Here is a 14,697-nt window from a genome sequence, read left to right as displayed (position 1 = left end):
TGTTCCCAGCTCAGGATCTTCAAACTTCACCTGACACTACTTGGTCTGAAAATCAACTGATAGAATAATAATTGCTCATAGCACCATGGGAGACTTGGTAGGTACAACTGCACAACTAAACTCCCTGGTTTAAGCCTCCCTGGTACTATTTTGTGAAGCCAGATTACCCATCCCAACAGAGCTGCTGTAATAGGAGCTCAAATCACTATAGCGAGAAAACATATGTTAAACACAGCTGTGAAATAACAACAAGCTACAATCATCTCACATTTTTTATAACTTTGCCTTAAACCGGCTATTAATTGAAATTCCTTTTTAATGTTGCCTTTCCTTTAAGGAGCAAAGAAGAGACTTGTGCCGATATTTTTAGGAGCAATTGAGACTAAGCCTATCCTTGAAATTTTACATTACATAGGAAAGATGTTTTGATTTGGACAAGGGCAAATATTAATCTTTAGTACCTTTATGTAAAAGTGCCTGTGTCAGCATGGCAAAGCTAGAGAAAGAGAGAAGGTACCGTGTGTACCAAATTGAATATAATTCTTGTTACAGTCGCTCTGAGCAGAGGTTCGGAGCTGAGGCTGAGGAAAGATTTTACCTTTGAATATTTAATACTGATCTCAAAAAGGATAGATGGATGGTCAGTGAATGTGAAAAAAAAATCTGGTTTTATACATTTGCTGCTTGTTTTATATACCTTCTGCTAGTAACCAGCATCTCCCTCACATCTCATGCCATTTTCCCCCAGGATATTCCTAGTGATTAAACATGGACAAACTATTTGCATCAAATGAATTGTTCAACTTACTTTTTTCTGTTTGTCAATTATCCATGGATAGCACATTTGCTTCTCTTTCCAAAGAGTTTCAAAACTCAAAACTCTGCAACAGTGCACAATGCCAACACATTTCAGTCAGAGGGGATGCCAGCTAAATCTTTGCTCCAACCACTGTTTCTTTGTAGGGTGTCACGTGAGCAACTAAGTTATGTGGTGGGGGCGACAGCCGAATCATTCCTGTAGGCACCAAAATAGGACTTCCATTTAGGCTCTTAATTAAGTCCCGAAAGCAATGCAGATCAACTCTGCTCCAAGCAGCCACAAACCTACTTCAGCAAACCTGAATCATGCAGTGCCTCCATTGTGTCTTGAAATGTTCCTTAGGCACCCAGAGCTAAGGCTCCTGGGCGCTCTCTCAAGCAAACCAGATCACCCACCTACTCAGGTAGCTCCAACTAACTCCAAGTTATGAACCAGGCTGGAGCTAGGAGGGTCCTAAATTCCACCTACATCCCTGGTCTATTAGGCACCCACAAAACCACGTTCCACCTGAGAATACAGCTGGTGACACCTACCCGTTGCACAATAACTTAGTGCATGGGTGCCCACCCGCCAGCTTGCAGGCCAGATCTAGCCCCCAGCACCGATTTATCTGGCCCACGGGACTACCCACAGGTACACGGGCTGTGGCCCTGCATCCTAGTTTGAGTGTACAGGGCAGCACAGGGCCTGATCCTGGTGCATGGGGCTGGATGGTGGCATGTGGAGCCTGGTGGAAGTGGCATGGGGCCAAAGGGCCCCGATCCCAGCATGTGGGACTGGGCAGAAGCAGTGAAAGGTTCCAGATTCACTTCAGCCTGTGGAGACTCAAACCTACATCTCAGATCTCCAGGGAAGTTTCCAAGTTATAGATTTATATCCCTACTCTCCTGTTGAAGCTAGACCACAGGGGAGCCATGAGCACAGAATTCATGGGGTCAGAGGACACACTCTTGGGAGCACTGGGCTCTGTTCCCTGCTGCCAGGCCTGCTTATGTATTTTAAATTTGGCAATCCTTGGTTAAAACAGATATAAACCTGGCTGTCAGGACAAGAACACAGGTTTTCTGAACTCCAAGAAAACATCCCCATCACTGGGCTGTAGAGGCCTGTTCCACATTTCTTGTTCTCTCCCTGGTCACATAATCTCTCACTTCCAAAGTGAGTTCTGCAGCCACTAGAGTACTGTGCAAAAGGAGGGCACCACTACTACCTACCAAGTTTTGGACTGAAAGCAGTCATAGGGTGCTGTGCTGTGCTGCGCTTTGCATGGAATTAATACACCTGGTGCAAACTAGGCTCCTCTCCTCTGGCCATTCTTAACCCAAAGTGATGGGGGTTCCTCATATGCAGCCCAGAGTCATTATCCTAAATCCTGGAGAAGGCCAGTAATTCAGACATGCTCCTAATGCCTAAACATTCATTACCTATTTTCTAGATCTGGCTATCCTTATTCACTCTATAGGGATCTTACATGCCTAATCCTGATGATCTGGATCACTCTTCCGAAGCAAGATAACTTTCTTTTTTTCTTTTTTTTTTTTTTTTTTTTGGTGTCACCATGCACAAGTGGAGGCATCTTCAAGAACAATTTGGATTGGTCTCATGCATGTTGTTGCTGCTCCTTGGCTTGATAACAAAAACTTTTATAAACAGGAAGAGGAAAATTAAAGTGATTCCAAGATAACCACATAAATGCCTCTCAGGAATATTCATGAGACAAACTTTCCATGAAGAAGAGAGTTACTCATGTGAATGATCACAAAAAGCAAATCAAAAGTATTCTAAATATGGCCTACGCAAATTTACATTTTTAATTCAAATGACCTTTTACTGGGTTGTTGTTTTTTTTATCCTCTAAAAGTTTACACAGCTCTGATAGAGATATTCCATTTAGGATGAAAAAAGCGCATAGTGCATAATACATAGGAATAGAGAGAAAAACAAACATTAAAATAAAGTCGTCATCATATATTAATTTCTTTACAAAAGAAAAAGTTGAGAAGAAAATGATTGTCTGTCAACAGATTTTCATTCACCATATATGTCTGCCTTTGTACTTCCTGCTAGGTTTCATCAACTGCTGTAGACATTCTATTTGTAGATATTGTATTCAACCTACAAGAAGAAAAAATGTGGTCATGTTGCATGAAATAACCTGTCTTATAAATAATTAGAGTCCAGAACATAGAGAGTAATATGTCTAGGTCACTTTATTCACCACACATACATAAATCCTGAAACTCTCACATGGGGCTTATACCTGCCATGTTTCAAGTATTCAAGGAGAGGGAGATATTCTAACCTTCCTTTTATCTGGAAGTCTAGCCCAGAGGCTGAGCACAGTTTGAGTCATTATGTTCACCAAGCCTCTCCAAATGACCTATACAGGTACCTGTATACCTGCACCTATATATACCTCTATATATCTATACCTCCCTATACCTATATATGCTTCTCTATATAGAGCGAACTGAAGATAAATCCAAATTTATATTAATACTGAAAGACACCAGTGAGTTACCGCAGCCACCAATAGCTCCCCATAATCAGGCAGGTGGTTCCTACATCCCAATTAAAATGTAATAGGAGTTGTAGACTTGATGAAGCCATCTAAAGTTAGATATTATGCGTAGATTGGCTGGCAACTGGGAATCTGATGGAAGGGGACTATATATAATGGATGGTAATTTTTGCTTCGCTACCCACTGATGATTTTTGATATTACAGTGAACAGATTTCCTGCATGAAGCATTCAGAAAGTCTTACTTTTCCCCATTTCTGTATACTATATTGATACCACAGATACTACTGTACACAGGGCAACAGACTATTTTGCTACTATTGTGCTGTATGAGACCCCTGTCTTCAGTACGCCTTAATGGCTAACTACACTGCGAACGAAATTTCCTGACATGTGAGATCTCCAAGGATATAAAAGTTTCCCAAGGGAAGTTGTAGAAGTCTGTAATAGTTAAACCTGGAAAACTCACTTGAAAATGTGCAGTAAAAGGGACTTTTATCTCTCTAGCTTATATAATTATGTGAAGAATTCATTTTGTGTTTCCATACCAGATGATGCAGTTGGAATTATGAACTACTAGCACTTAGATCCTGCAGACTCCTTGGTTCCCTTGGCTATCCTAAAAATAAAATGCTACACTCGACATAGCAAAGATTCCCAGTCAGGGAGTGACTGACTCCAGCACCCCGACAATAGTTGGTGCCTGTGGCTGGTATCCAGCTCATGCCACCCTAGTTACAGCACTGCCAATATTTTAGCATCCCATGAAGCAAAAACATCAAATTCTGTCCTGATTTAGACCCTTTTCAACCCAGTTTCACCGTGAAGCTGCTATTGAAGCAAAGAGCCTTATTAAGATTTTTTTTTTTTTTCATTAAGACATTTGTATAGAATAACACTTGTGCTTGCAGCTGGTTTCTTCAACGTGCCAGGCATGCTGCCCCCACAGACTCCACTAGGAACTCAGGGTGTTTAGTAGGGCTATGCAAAACGGGCCCTATTCAATTCGGATTCAGATTTGGCCTAAATCGGGGACAGTGATTTGATCCATTGATTCAGATCACTGTCCCTGATTCGATTCGACTGAATCCGAATCTGAAGATTTGATGCTGATTTAGTGAATTAGCAATTTGGACACAGGCAAAGCTTTAAAAGTTTTTTCTACATACCTTGAGGTAGCAGCATGGCTTTTGATCAGTGCGGTGATGGGGCAGAAGGAGCATCCCACAGGAGCATGGGGCGGGGGGGCTCTCCAGCGTGCTCGGCAGTGAACCTGGAAGTGGACCAAAAGTAGTTCCAGTCCACTTCCAGGTCTGCCGAGGAGTATGCTGCCTCCCCCCCCCCCTTCCGTGCCCCCCTGATTTAGCAATTAGCTGCAGAAGGACCCTGGGTGCCTCCCCACCAGATCTAGGAGGCACCAGTCACTGAGCCAGGGGGGGCCATGGGGGCCCCCCTTGCGTGTTCCCCAGTGGACCAGGAAGTGGACTGGAAGTGCTTCTGGTCCACTTCTGGGTCTGCTGCTGAGCACACTGGGGAGCCCCCCCGTGCTCCTGTGGGATGCTGCATCTGTCCCAGCATTGCAGTGTTCACGAGCCACCTGGTATCTTGAAGTACGTAGAAAAAACATTTAAAGCTGTGTCTATATCTGAATCACCAAACCGCTTCGATTCTCCAAATTGATTTGGAGGATTTGGATTCAGAGATTCGACCACCGAATTAGGCCAAATCTCCACCGAATCGAATCAGAGACCGAAGCTTCGCACAGCCTTAGTGCTTAGCACCTTTTATGGTTATGCCTTTAGTTGGGATAAAAAGACTGTGGGCCTTATCTAACGCCCACTGAAGTCAATAGGCATCTTTTCAATAATTTAAATGGGTTTTGGAATAGGACCTGTAATAGATAACTGTCTTAGTGCGCTTCAGGTGATGACCACCAGGGACACTCAAGAAGAAACCATGCTTCAACACATGTTACAGATGTTGGGCAATTAAACTGGTTAGTTGTGGAAGGAGTTGAACTTTCCTAAATCATCCACCACTAACCACTATCAACAACAAGAAACCAAGCCAGATGAATAATTTGACCATCCCAATACAGCAACTCATCTGCTCTGTAAAGATTCTGAGATAAAGACATGAATGTTCAGGAATCAAAAAGCTTATGGCCTGCCCCACTTCCAAAATTTACCTGGTATTCTGCGAGGCGCTCTTCTTCTGCAGGGCCTTCGAGCCACGTGCCCGACAACAGGCAGATTTACAATTAATGACCTGGTAAATAATTGGGTTGTACATAGCTGCTGATTTTGCAAACAAGGTTGGTACCACCGAAAGCGGAATGGGCACGGAGTCTGGGTGCCCAAAAGCTGACCACACAGATACCACCGCGTATGGAATCCAGGCAATTAGAAATCCTGCACAGATCAACACTGCCACCTGGTGAGACAAAAATAAACCAGAAGGAGAGCAAAAAGTTACCTAACAGAATTCTCTTTATGGACTAATTCTCTAGCACAGCACTCCTTTACCACAGATGCAGCCAACCTGACGTAGCACACGACACAATGGAAAGAAATAAATCCCAGCTACAGACAAGTTCTGCAAGGTGAACCGATCCTGTCATTCATTGTCCTTTTCCTTATCTATCTGCAGCTGTATGTTCCCTTGCTACTTATAGAAAACCTTGTGATTCTCTTGGCACAAATCTTTCCCTGAGGCTATTCAGCCAGCCTAGAGGTGAATACGCTAACCAAAATAACCAATGAAACTTGAAATGTAATTTAAATGAATATTTGAATGTGCTCATATAAATTATACACACACACATATGTATATACACATATATGTGTGTGTGTGTATATGTATATACATATATACACATATATAATAAGCACAAGTCAGCTCCAGCTCTGCTTCCTGGTGTAGGTCTATTAGAGAGCCTTAATGAAGGAGGAGCACGCGCACATGCTGCAGCCTTGTGCATGGGACAGTTTTACTGGGCCGCTGCCACAGTGGCAGCACCTGCATCATGGCACCCCAGGTGAGAACCACTGGCTTAGGCTGTATCTACTTCTTCCCCGGACTTTTTTGAAGTATGTTCCATTTCTATAGCTTCGTCCATCCAAATGCTTTCCAGCTCCCCTGAGAAGTGAGTGCTATTAACTCTGTGTCTAAAATGGGAAATTGGGACCCAAAAAATGAAGACCACTTATCCAAACACAGGTTTCTAGAGTCTGAAGTCAAGAGAAACTAGCTAGTGCTCTGACTCTCTCAAAGCTACTTATTAAAAGGCTTCAAGAAGTGTCTGTACCTGAGCACTCAAAGTTGACCTGCTCAAGGACACAGAGATCAGCTTTGGAGGAGCTGTGAGCACAAATGTGATTCCCAAACACATGCATAAAGCCCAAAGCTATTCTTTTCACTGTTTAAGCGAATGTCTTTGAAAGGACTTTTAGCAAAATTTCCAGCCCTGGGTTGAAGTCATTGCTGTCAATGTTTCAGAAAGAAAATTTGGCATCCAGATGGGAGTACATGTGTGTCAGGGTTTTCCCCGTCTGAGCCTCTGTCAGTCTTCCCCAATCTCCACTGTCAGGTCCTACAGAAAGGACAAGGGGAACTAAGGAATGAGAAAAGGAAAATAGACTGCTACATTTAGGTTCAACACAGGGCCGCTTCTTGTCTTGCAGGTAGTGCTGATGATGCATGAGGAAATCACCAGCAACCTGGGAGCGGCTGGCAATAAGTTATGATGAAAGATGGTTATAACAGGAGGGGAGAGGGAAAGTCAGAGTTCTGCTAAGACAAACTCATCTCCTGCCGGGCCCGGCCCAGGGTGGGAACAAAACATAGGAGACTGTTAAGGAAGCTAAAAAATAATAATTCTGCCAACTTTCCAAAGTAAAAATGCAGATCATTTGATAACTTTGGAGGATAAACAGAATTAAAAATGCACATTTTGTGAGCGACACGCAAAGATTCAAGTTGACAGCCTTATGGGAATACCATAGCTATAGTCACAGTTGCTGCATTTCTCTAGTTCAGTGTAAAATGAACTGATGGGAGTTTAATTGCAAGCAATAACTCTTCAACCGAATATTTAAACTGAGCCATAGTAGGAATCTCATTCTCTGCTACATAATGCAGATACTGTGAACAATTTCTATAGACTCTTACCAGGTGAATTGCTATTGTAAAGGACTTTCCTTTGACAGCTCTGTGTGTGTGTGTGTGTGTGTGTAGATATATTCTGTTTAAACACTAAAACAATGTTGTAGTTTTGCTAAAGTTTTTAGACACTTATTTTGAGTAAGCCAGTTTGCCCAGATCTATTTAAACATGATTTATCTCCTCTATGGCATTATATAACAGTGTTGCGCATGTTTTACAGCACTGCTCTAATTCATAGGCAAATGCACTGCATCCTAAAAGATATTAGTACAAGAAACCTCATTTGGAAAGAGGTGATTACAGCACAAATCTTCCAGAAATGCTCGACTCTCAAACCATTTAAACCCTTTCAGATAATGTAATATGCCCAATCTCTGCTTTGATCTATCGATATCCATTTTCTTGAAGCAAAAAATTGCTTCGAGATTTTAAGCCTTCCCTTTCTTCTGTCACCCACCAGCATTTCAATCAAAACATAGATCAGCCAAAAGGGAACTTTATATCCAACCTCCTCTGAAATTCTGGGGCTGAATGGAGGGATTTGGGATGATGTAGTTGGCGCTGGTCCTGCTTTGAGCAGGGGGTTGGACTAGATGTGACCTCCCGAGGTCCCTTCCAACCCTCATTTTCCATTATTCAGTGATTTGACTCTACAAATCTAAACCCCAGGAAGTCAGGCTCCATACAAGACCCAGAACTGGGGCCCTGCTCTTCTTGACCTGTTGCTCACAAACCAGGAATAATTGGTGGGGGATGCAGAAGTGGATGGCAACTTGGGCAGCAGCGCCATGAGATGACTGAATTCAGGATCCCGAGGAAAGGAAGGATGGAGAGCAGCAGAGTAAGGACCCTGGACTTTAGAAAAGTAGACTTCAACTTGCTCAGGGAACTCCTGGGCAGGATCTCTGGGAGGCCAGTCTGAGGGGGAGAGGAGTCCAGGGGAGCTGGTTATATTTTAAAAAAACCTTACTGAGGGTGCAGGAACAAACCATCCTGATGTGCAGGAAGACTAGCGAGTATGGCAGAAGACCAGATTGGCTTAGCAAGGAACTCTTCAGTGAGCTAGAACAGAAAAAGGAAGCTTACTAGAAGTGGAAACTTGGACAAATTACTAGGGAGGAGTATAAGAATATTGGTTGGGCATACAGGGATGAAGTCAGGAAGGCCAAAGCACGGTTGGAGTTGCAGATAGCAAGGAATATGCAGGAGGGTTTCTACAAGAAGGGTTTCTACAGTATGTCAGCAACAAGAGGAAGATCAGGGAAAGTGTGGATCCCTTACTAAATGGGGGAGGCAACCTAGTGATAGGTGATGCAGAAAAGCCTGAAGTACTCAATGCTGTTTTTCCCCTCAGTCTTCACAGGCAAGGTCAGCTCCCAGACTGTGCACCTGGCAGCACAGTTTGGAGACAAGATGAGCAGCCAACAGTGAGAAAGAACAGGTTAGGGACTATTCAGAAAAGTTGGATGTGTACAAATCCATGGGGCCGGATGCCATGCACCCAAGGGTGTTGAGGGAGTTGGCTAATGTGATTGCAGAACCACTGGCCATTATCTTTGAAAACTTGTGTTGACCAGGAGAGGTCCCAGATGATTGGAAAAGGGCAAATATAGTTCCCTTCTTTAGGAAATGGAAGGAGGAGGACACAGAGAACTAGAGACCCATCAGCCTCACCTCAGTCCCTGGAAAAATCATTGAGCAGATCCTCAAGGAATCCATTTCTAAGCACTTGGAGAAGAAAGTGATCAGGAACAGTCAGCATGGATTCACCAAGGCCAAGTCATGCCTGACCAACCTGATAGCCTTCCACGATGACATGATTGGCTCTGTGGATGTGGAGAGAGCAGCAGACATGACATAATTAACTTTAGCAGGACTTTTGATACTGTCTCCCACAACATTTTCACAAGCAAGCTAAGGATGTACAGGTTGGATGTACGGACTGTAAGGTGGATTAAAAACTGGCTGGATCATTGGGCTTAAAGGGTAGTGATCAATGACTCAATGTCTAGTTGGCAGCCAGTATCAAGTGGAGTGCCCCAAGGGTCGGTCTTGGGGTGTGTTTTGTTCAATATCTTCATCAATAATCTGGAAGATGGGATGGATTGCACCCTCAGCAAGTCTGCAGATGACACCAAGCTGGGTGGAGTAGTTACATACACTGGAGGGTAGGGCTAGGATTCAGAGAGACCTCAACAAATTGGAGGATTGGACCAAAAGAAATCTCATGAGGTTCAATAAGGACAAGTGTGAAGTCCTGCACTGAGGACAGAACAATCCCATGCACCGGTACAGGCTGGGGACTGACTGGCTAAGGAGCAGCTCTACAGAAAAGGACCTGGGAGTTTCAGTGGACAATACGCTGAATATGAGCCAGCAGTGTGCCCTTCTTGCCAAGACAGTTCACAGTATACTGGGCTGCACTGATAGATGTGCTGCCAGCAGATCAGGGGAAATGATTCTTCCCCTCTATTCAGCACTGATGAGGCCACACCTGGAGTACTGTGTCCAGTTTTGAGAAACAAACACAAAACTAAGGCAGGGTACCCAAAATTTATAACAATTGGCATTGCATCAGGATGCATCAAGGCTGGGGCAAAATTTCCATACAAATTGTGACTAAAAAAAGAAACACCTACAATCAGAGTAATGTCTTGTTCTTGCATGAATGACTAGTGCCTCCCAGGACTGGTGGGGGCACCAGGGCAGAGAGTGGTGAGCAAAAACTGCCCACAGCTGCCAGCGTTGGTGGTGGCAGGAGTGAGTGGTGAGCAGGGACCGCCCACAGGCGCTGCCATCCATGTCGATGGCAAGGGTGGGGGCAGTTGGTGACCACCCACAGAAGCCAGCAGCCCCTATGTCAGTGGCCAGTCTTGGGGGGGCAAATGCCCCCCCTGTACCCTCCCTATGCATCACCTATATGTTCTTGTATCTTTCTGGAGAGAGGAACACAAATTGTCCAAAAGGTTTATGTAACTAATAACAAAAAACTGCTTCTCATTTATATATTTTAGGGCTTTCTTCACCAAACATCTTGGGCACCTAACTTACAACTTGTGTGGCATAGGGAAGTATTATCATCCCCTTATCAAGACGGGGAAACTGAGGCACAAAGATGAAGTGAACCATCCAAAGCCACAACAGAAGCCTACGGCAGAGCTTCACATTGGATATCAAGGGTCACACTTGGGTGCCTTACACACAAAACTACACTTTATTTGTCTCAAGTTTGCCCTCCTACCTTGTAGATACAAGGAGAGGAAAGGTCAACATGCGCACTTTTAGATCATCAGTGTGCATTGGTGACATGACCGAGTAGAAAAACATATTCAGTGCTCTGTAGGATACTCTTCCACCCAGACATTAGGGTTGGACAAATCAGGATAAGAAATATCTATGACTCACCTTGGTTAGTTTCATTTCCAGTTGATGACTGTTTTGTATCCTAGTGTCAAAATGAGCTACTTCTTTGGAGGAAGACTTAACTTTTAAAATGATCTTAACATAGGAGAACACAATCACTGCAGTTGGGAACACAAGGCAGAAGAAAAGAATATTCAGAATAAAAGCCTGCCCCGCCACTGAAGACTGCGCCAGCCACCAATCCAGCGTGCACGATGTCCCAAAGGGCTCGGGAGCATAGTTTCCCACTCCAGTTAATGGCATGGTGGCCCAGAAAGAAGCGTAGGCCCAGATTGCCACCAGACACATAAAGGCATGATGCCTCTTCAGCCAGGTACCTGAAAGACAATTCAGCTTTTACAACGGTGGATTTGAAAACCCACATATATGGCAAAATCCCATTTAGCCTTATTCTACATGTACAAATAAGAGCTGATCAAATGACTTGACACTTACTACTTCTGCAAATTGCCCTTGAATTGTGGGATTCAGAAGTGTATTCATTAGTTCTCTTCATTGAATAAGAAATATTTTCCCACCCAATAGCGTAACTAGGGCTGGGTGAATAGGGCACCAGCCTTGCGGTGCCAGAATAGCAGCTGCCCAAGGTGTCTTTGCTGCTCTGGGCAGTGGTAGCTGGGTGCACAGACACTACAGTAGCAGCAGCCAGGTACAGGCAGACAGCAGCCAGTGCCTTTGACTCCCAGAGTAGTAAGATTGACCACTTGCTCTCCCCTTCCCACCCCCCACTCTCGGGCTCTCAGGAAACCCTGCCTCCAAGGGGGTTTTACGCAGGGCATACAGCCTTTTAGCTATGTCTTTGTAGCCACCAAAGGTACAAACCTTTGATCAATTAATATATGGCATTTGATATCTGAGTTATGGATAGGCACCAAAATCAGATGATATGTAGTTTCTGTTCTTTTATTAGCTAGTCTAAAGTTTGTTCTCCGGGTATTCCTCCTCATCAATCACCATAATATTGTCTCTTTCAGGGAGAAGATTAGAGAGATGGAACAGGCCCAAGAAATTTTAGACCTCTAACTTCTTTTTTTTTTTCTTCCTCCCTCCAAGAAAGAGCATTTTACTTAGCTTTGTACATGAAACCCAGATGTAAAAACAGATTTTGATGGGTTTCTACATTAGAGTGATGTCATGTGACTCTATAAAGTGGCTCTACTTGGCTGAGCAACGTATGAACATAAAATAAGATACGTTTCCTAGCCTGGAGGACATCTTAGAATCTCAATAAGGATAGTTATTTCCTAACACAAAGAGAAAATCAAATGTAGTGGCTGTCTTCTTGACTTCATACAGGTTATTTTCTAACACAGTCACAACAGGCAACCATAGTGCTCATGAATATGGAGAGCTGCAGTTGTATGGTTTTTCTGGTTTTCACAGTGGCCTGAGTGCCAGGTTCTTGCCAAAGGGCAGAGGGGGGTTGTACTATGTATCCCACCATGCCATATGCTAAATAATGCACCATTTCAGGCATCTCCGAAAACGGTGTCAAGCGAACTCCACTTGCAAGCCACAGTAACTGATTATATGAAATTGTTCAGTAATATATTTGAAGCACATATCTGTGCCCATATGGTTTTGTCAAATACAATTAATTATGTTGTTAATTACTTTAACTATTAAAGGTAATGCAAGGACTGGAGTTTTGGGGAATACTGTCCCATTGCTCACTCTATATGCTCATCATATATTTTAGAAAACCATATATTATATAATCATATTATAAAATTACTGTATATAATCCTATGAAATCGGGCAGGCAGCAAGGGGTCAAGTAATGGGAGCTGCTTGACCCCTCTACCATCTGCCCCTACACTGCCTCCCCCCTGCCTCACCTACCACCTGTCCCCCTGTCACTGCCTTCCCCCACTGCAGCAGTCAGGGGCAGTGACAAATCGAAGATGACCTCCAATAATTAAATTCTATACATGGAAAAATTTAACAAACATGTACATTTTCCATGTATAGAATCCAATTATTTGGGGGTCATCTTAAATAGAAGGTCATCTTGGATAAATGCAGTATGGTAATTTGGGTAAATACAGTATCTGTTTATCAGAAACTGTTTAGCAAAGAGTCACAGGAATAATACGAGGCTGAAAAGCTCTTCTTTACAGTGATGCACTGAAAGAGCAGAATCTACTCAATGTATCCAAGGGAATTTAAGAGGTGACTTGCCCTCAGCCTACAAGAACTTTCTTAGGGAAAAGCTTTCAGATAGTAACATGCTCTCTCATCAAGGAAACACAGGTATAGAAAGATTCAACAGCCAAAAGCTGAAACTAGATATCCCACTTAGAAATCAGGTAAAAGTTTTTAATAAGTCAATAAACATTTGGGGAAACTTACTTAAAGATGTCATGATTTCTTTATTTGAAGTCTTTAAATCAAGGCTTGGATATCTTTCTAAGACATGCATTCTAGCTCAATTTAGGGATTAGATACAGAAAACCACTTGGTGAAACTTCTATGCCCTGTATTATTTCATAGATTTCATAGACATTGTGACTGGACGGGACCTCGGAAGATCATCGTGTCCAGGCCCCTGCCCCAGGGCAGGAAGTCAGCTGGGGTCACAGGATCCCAGCAAGATATAGATTCATAGATTCATAGATGTTAGGGTCGGAAGGGACCTCAATAGATCATCAAGTCCGACCCCCTGCATAAGCAGGAAAGAGTGCTGGGTCTAGATGACCCCAGCTAGATACTCGTCTAACCTCCTCTTGAAGACCCCCAGGGTAGGGGAGAGCACCACCTCCCTTGGGAGCCCGTTCCAGACCTTGGCCACTCGAACTGTGAAGAAGTTCTTCCTAATGTCCAGTCTAAATCTGCTCTCTGCTAGCTTGTGGCCAATGTTTCTTGTAACCCCCGGGGGCGCCTTGGTGAATAAATCCTCACCAATTCCCTTCTGTGCCCCCGTGATGAACTTAAAGGCAGCCACAAGGTCGCCTCTCAACCTTCTCTTGCGGAGGCTGAAAAGGTCCAGTTTCTCTAGTCTCTCCTCGTAGGGCTTGGTCTGCAGGCCCTTGACCATACGAGTTGCCCTTCTCTGTACCCTCTCCAGGTTATCCGCATCCTTCTTGAAGTGTGGCGCCCAGAATTGCACGCAGTACTCCAACTGCGGTCTGACCAACGCCCTATAGAGGGGAAGTATCACCTCCCTGGACCTATTTGTCATGCATCTGCTGATGCACGATAAAGTGCCATTGGCTTTTCTGATGGCTTCGTCACACTGCCGGCTCATGTTCATCTTGGAGTCCACTAGGACTCCAAGATCCCTTTCCACCTCTGTGCCACCCAGCAGGTCATTCCCTAGGCTGTAGGTGTGCTGGACATTTTTCCTCCCTAGGTGCAGCACTTTGCATTTCTCCTTGTTGAACTGCATCCTGTTGTTTTCTGCCCACTTGTCCAACCTATCGAGGTCTGCCTGCAGCTGTTCCCTGCCCTCCGGTGTGTCCACTTCTCCCCATAGCTTTGTGTCGTCTGCAAACTTGGACAGAGTACATTTGACTCCCTCGTCCAAGTCGCTGATGAAGACATTAAAGAGTATCAGTCCAAGGACCAAGCCCTGCGGGACCCCACTGCCCACAATCTTCCAGGTCGAGACCGACCCATCTACCACGACTCTTTGGGTGCGACCCTCTAGCCAATTTGCCACCCACCGGACCGTGCAGTCATCCACATCACAGCCTCTTAACTTGTTCACCAGTATGGGGTGGGATACCGTATCGAAGGCCTTCCTGAAGTCTAAGTATACGACATCCAC

At 44.1% G+C, this 14,697-nt stretch overlaps 1 protein-coding gene across 1 annotated transcript in view; it reads right to left on the bottom strand.

The window, feature by feature from the left end:
- Positions 1-1,927: 1,927 nt before the first annotated feature.
- Positions 1,928-14,697, bottom strand: part of OPN5 (opsin 5) — a 36,894-nt gene continuing 24,124 nt past the window's right edge. The window contains exons 4-6 of the mRNA XM_014601607.3: positions 10,911-11,245; positions 5,530-5,774; positions 1,928-2,935 (exon numbers count right to left, since the gene is read on the bottom strand). Of these exons, the coding sequence (XP_014457093.1) occupies positions 2,884-2,935; positions 5,530-5,774; positions 10,911-11,245 (632 nt within the window). The 3' untranslated portion in view covers positions 1,928-2,883. The remainder of the gene's footprint in view (positions 2,936-5,529; positions 5,775-10,910; positions 11,246-14,697) is intronic.

The sequence above is a fragment of the Alligator mississippiensis genome, chromosome 1, assembly GCF_030867095.1.
Source record: "Alligator mississippiensis isolate rAllMis1 chromosome 1, rAllMis1, whole genome shotgun sequence".
In the NCBI taxonomy this organism is placed as follows: domain Eukaryota; kingdom Metazoa; phylum Chordata; order Crocodylia; family Alligatoridae; genus Alligator; species Alligator mississippiensis.
This window is presented reverse-complemented; position numbering and strand designations above follow the sequence as displayed.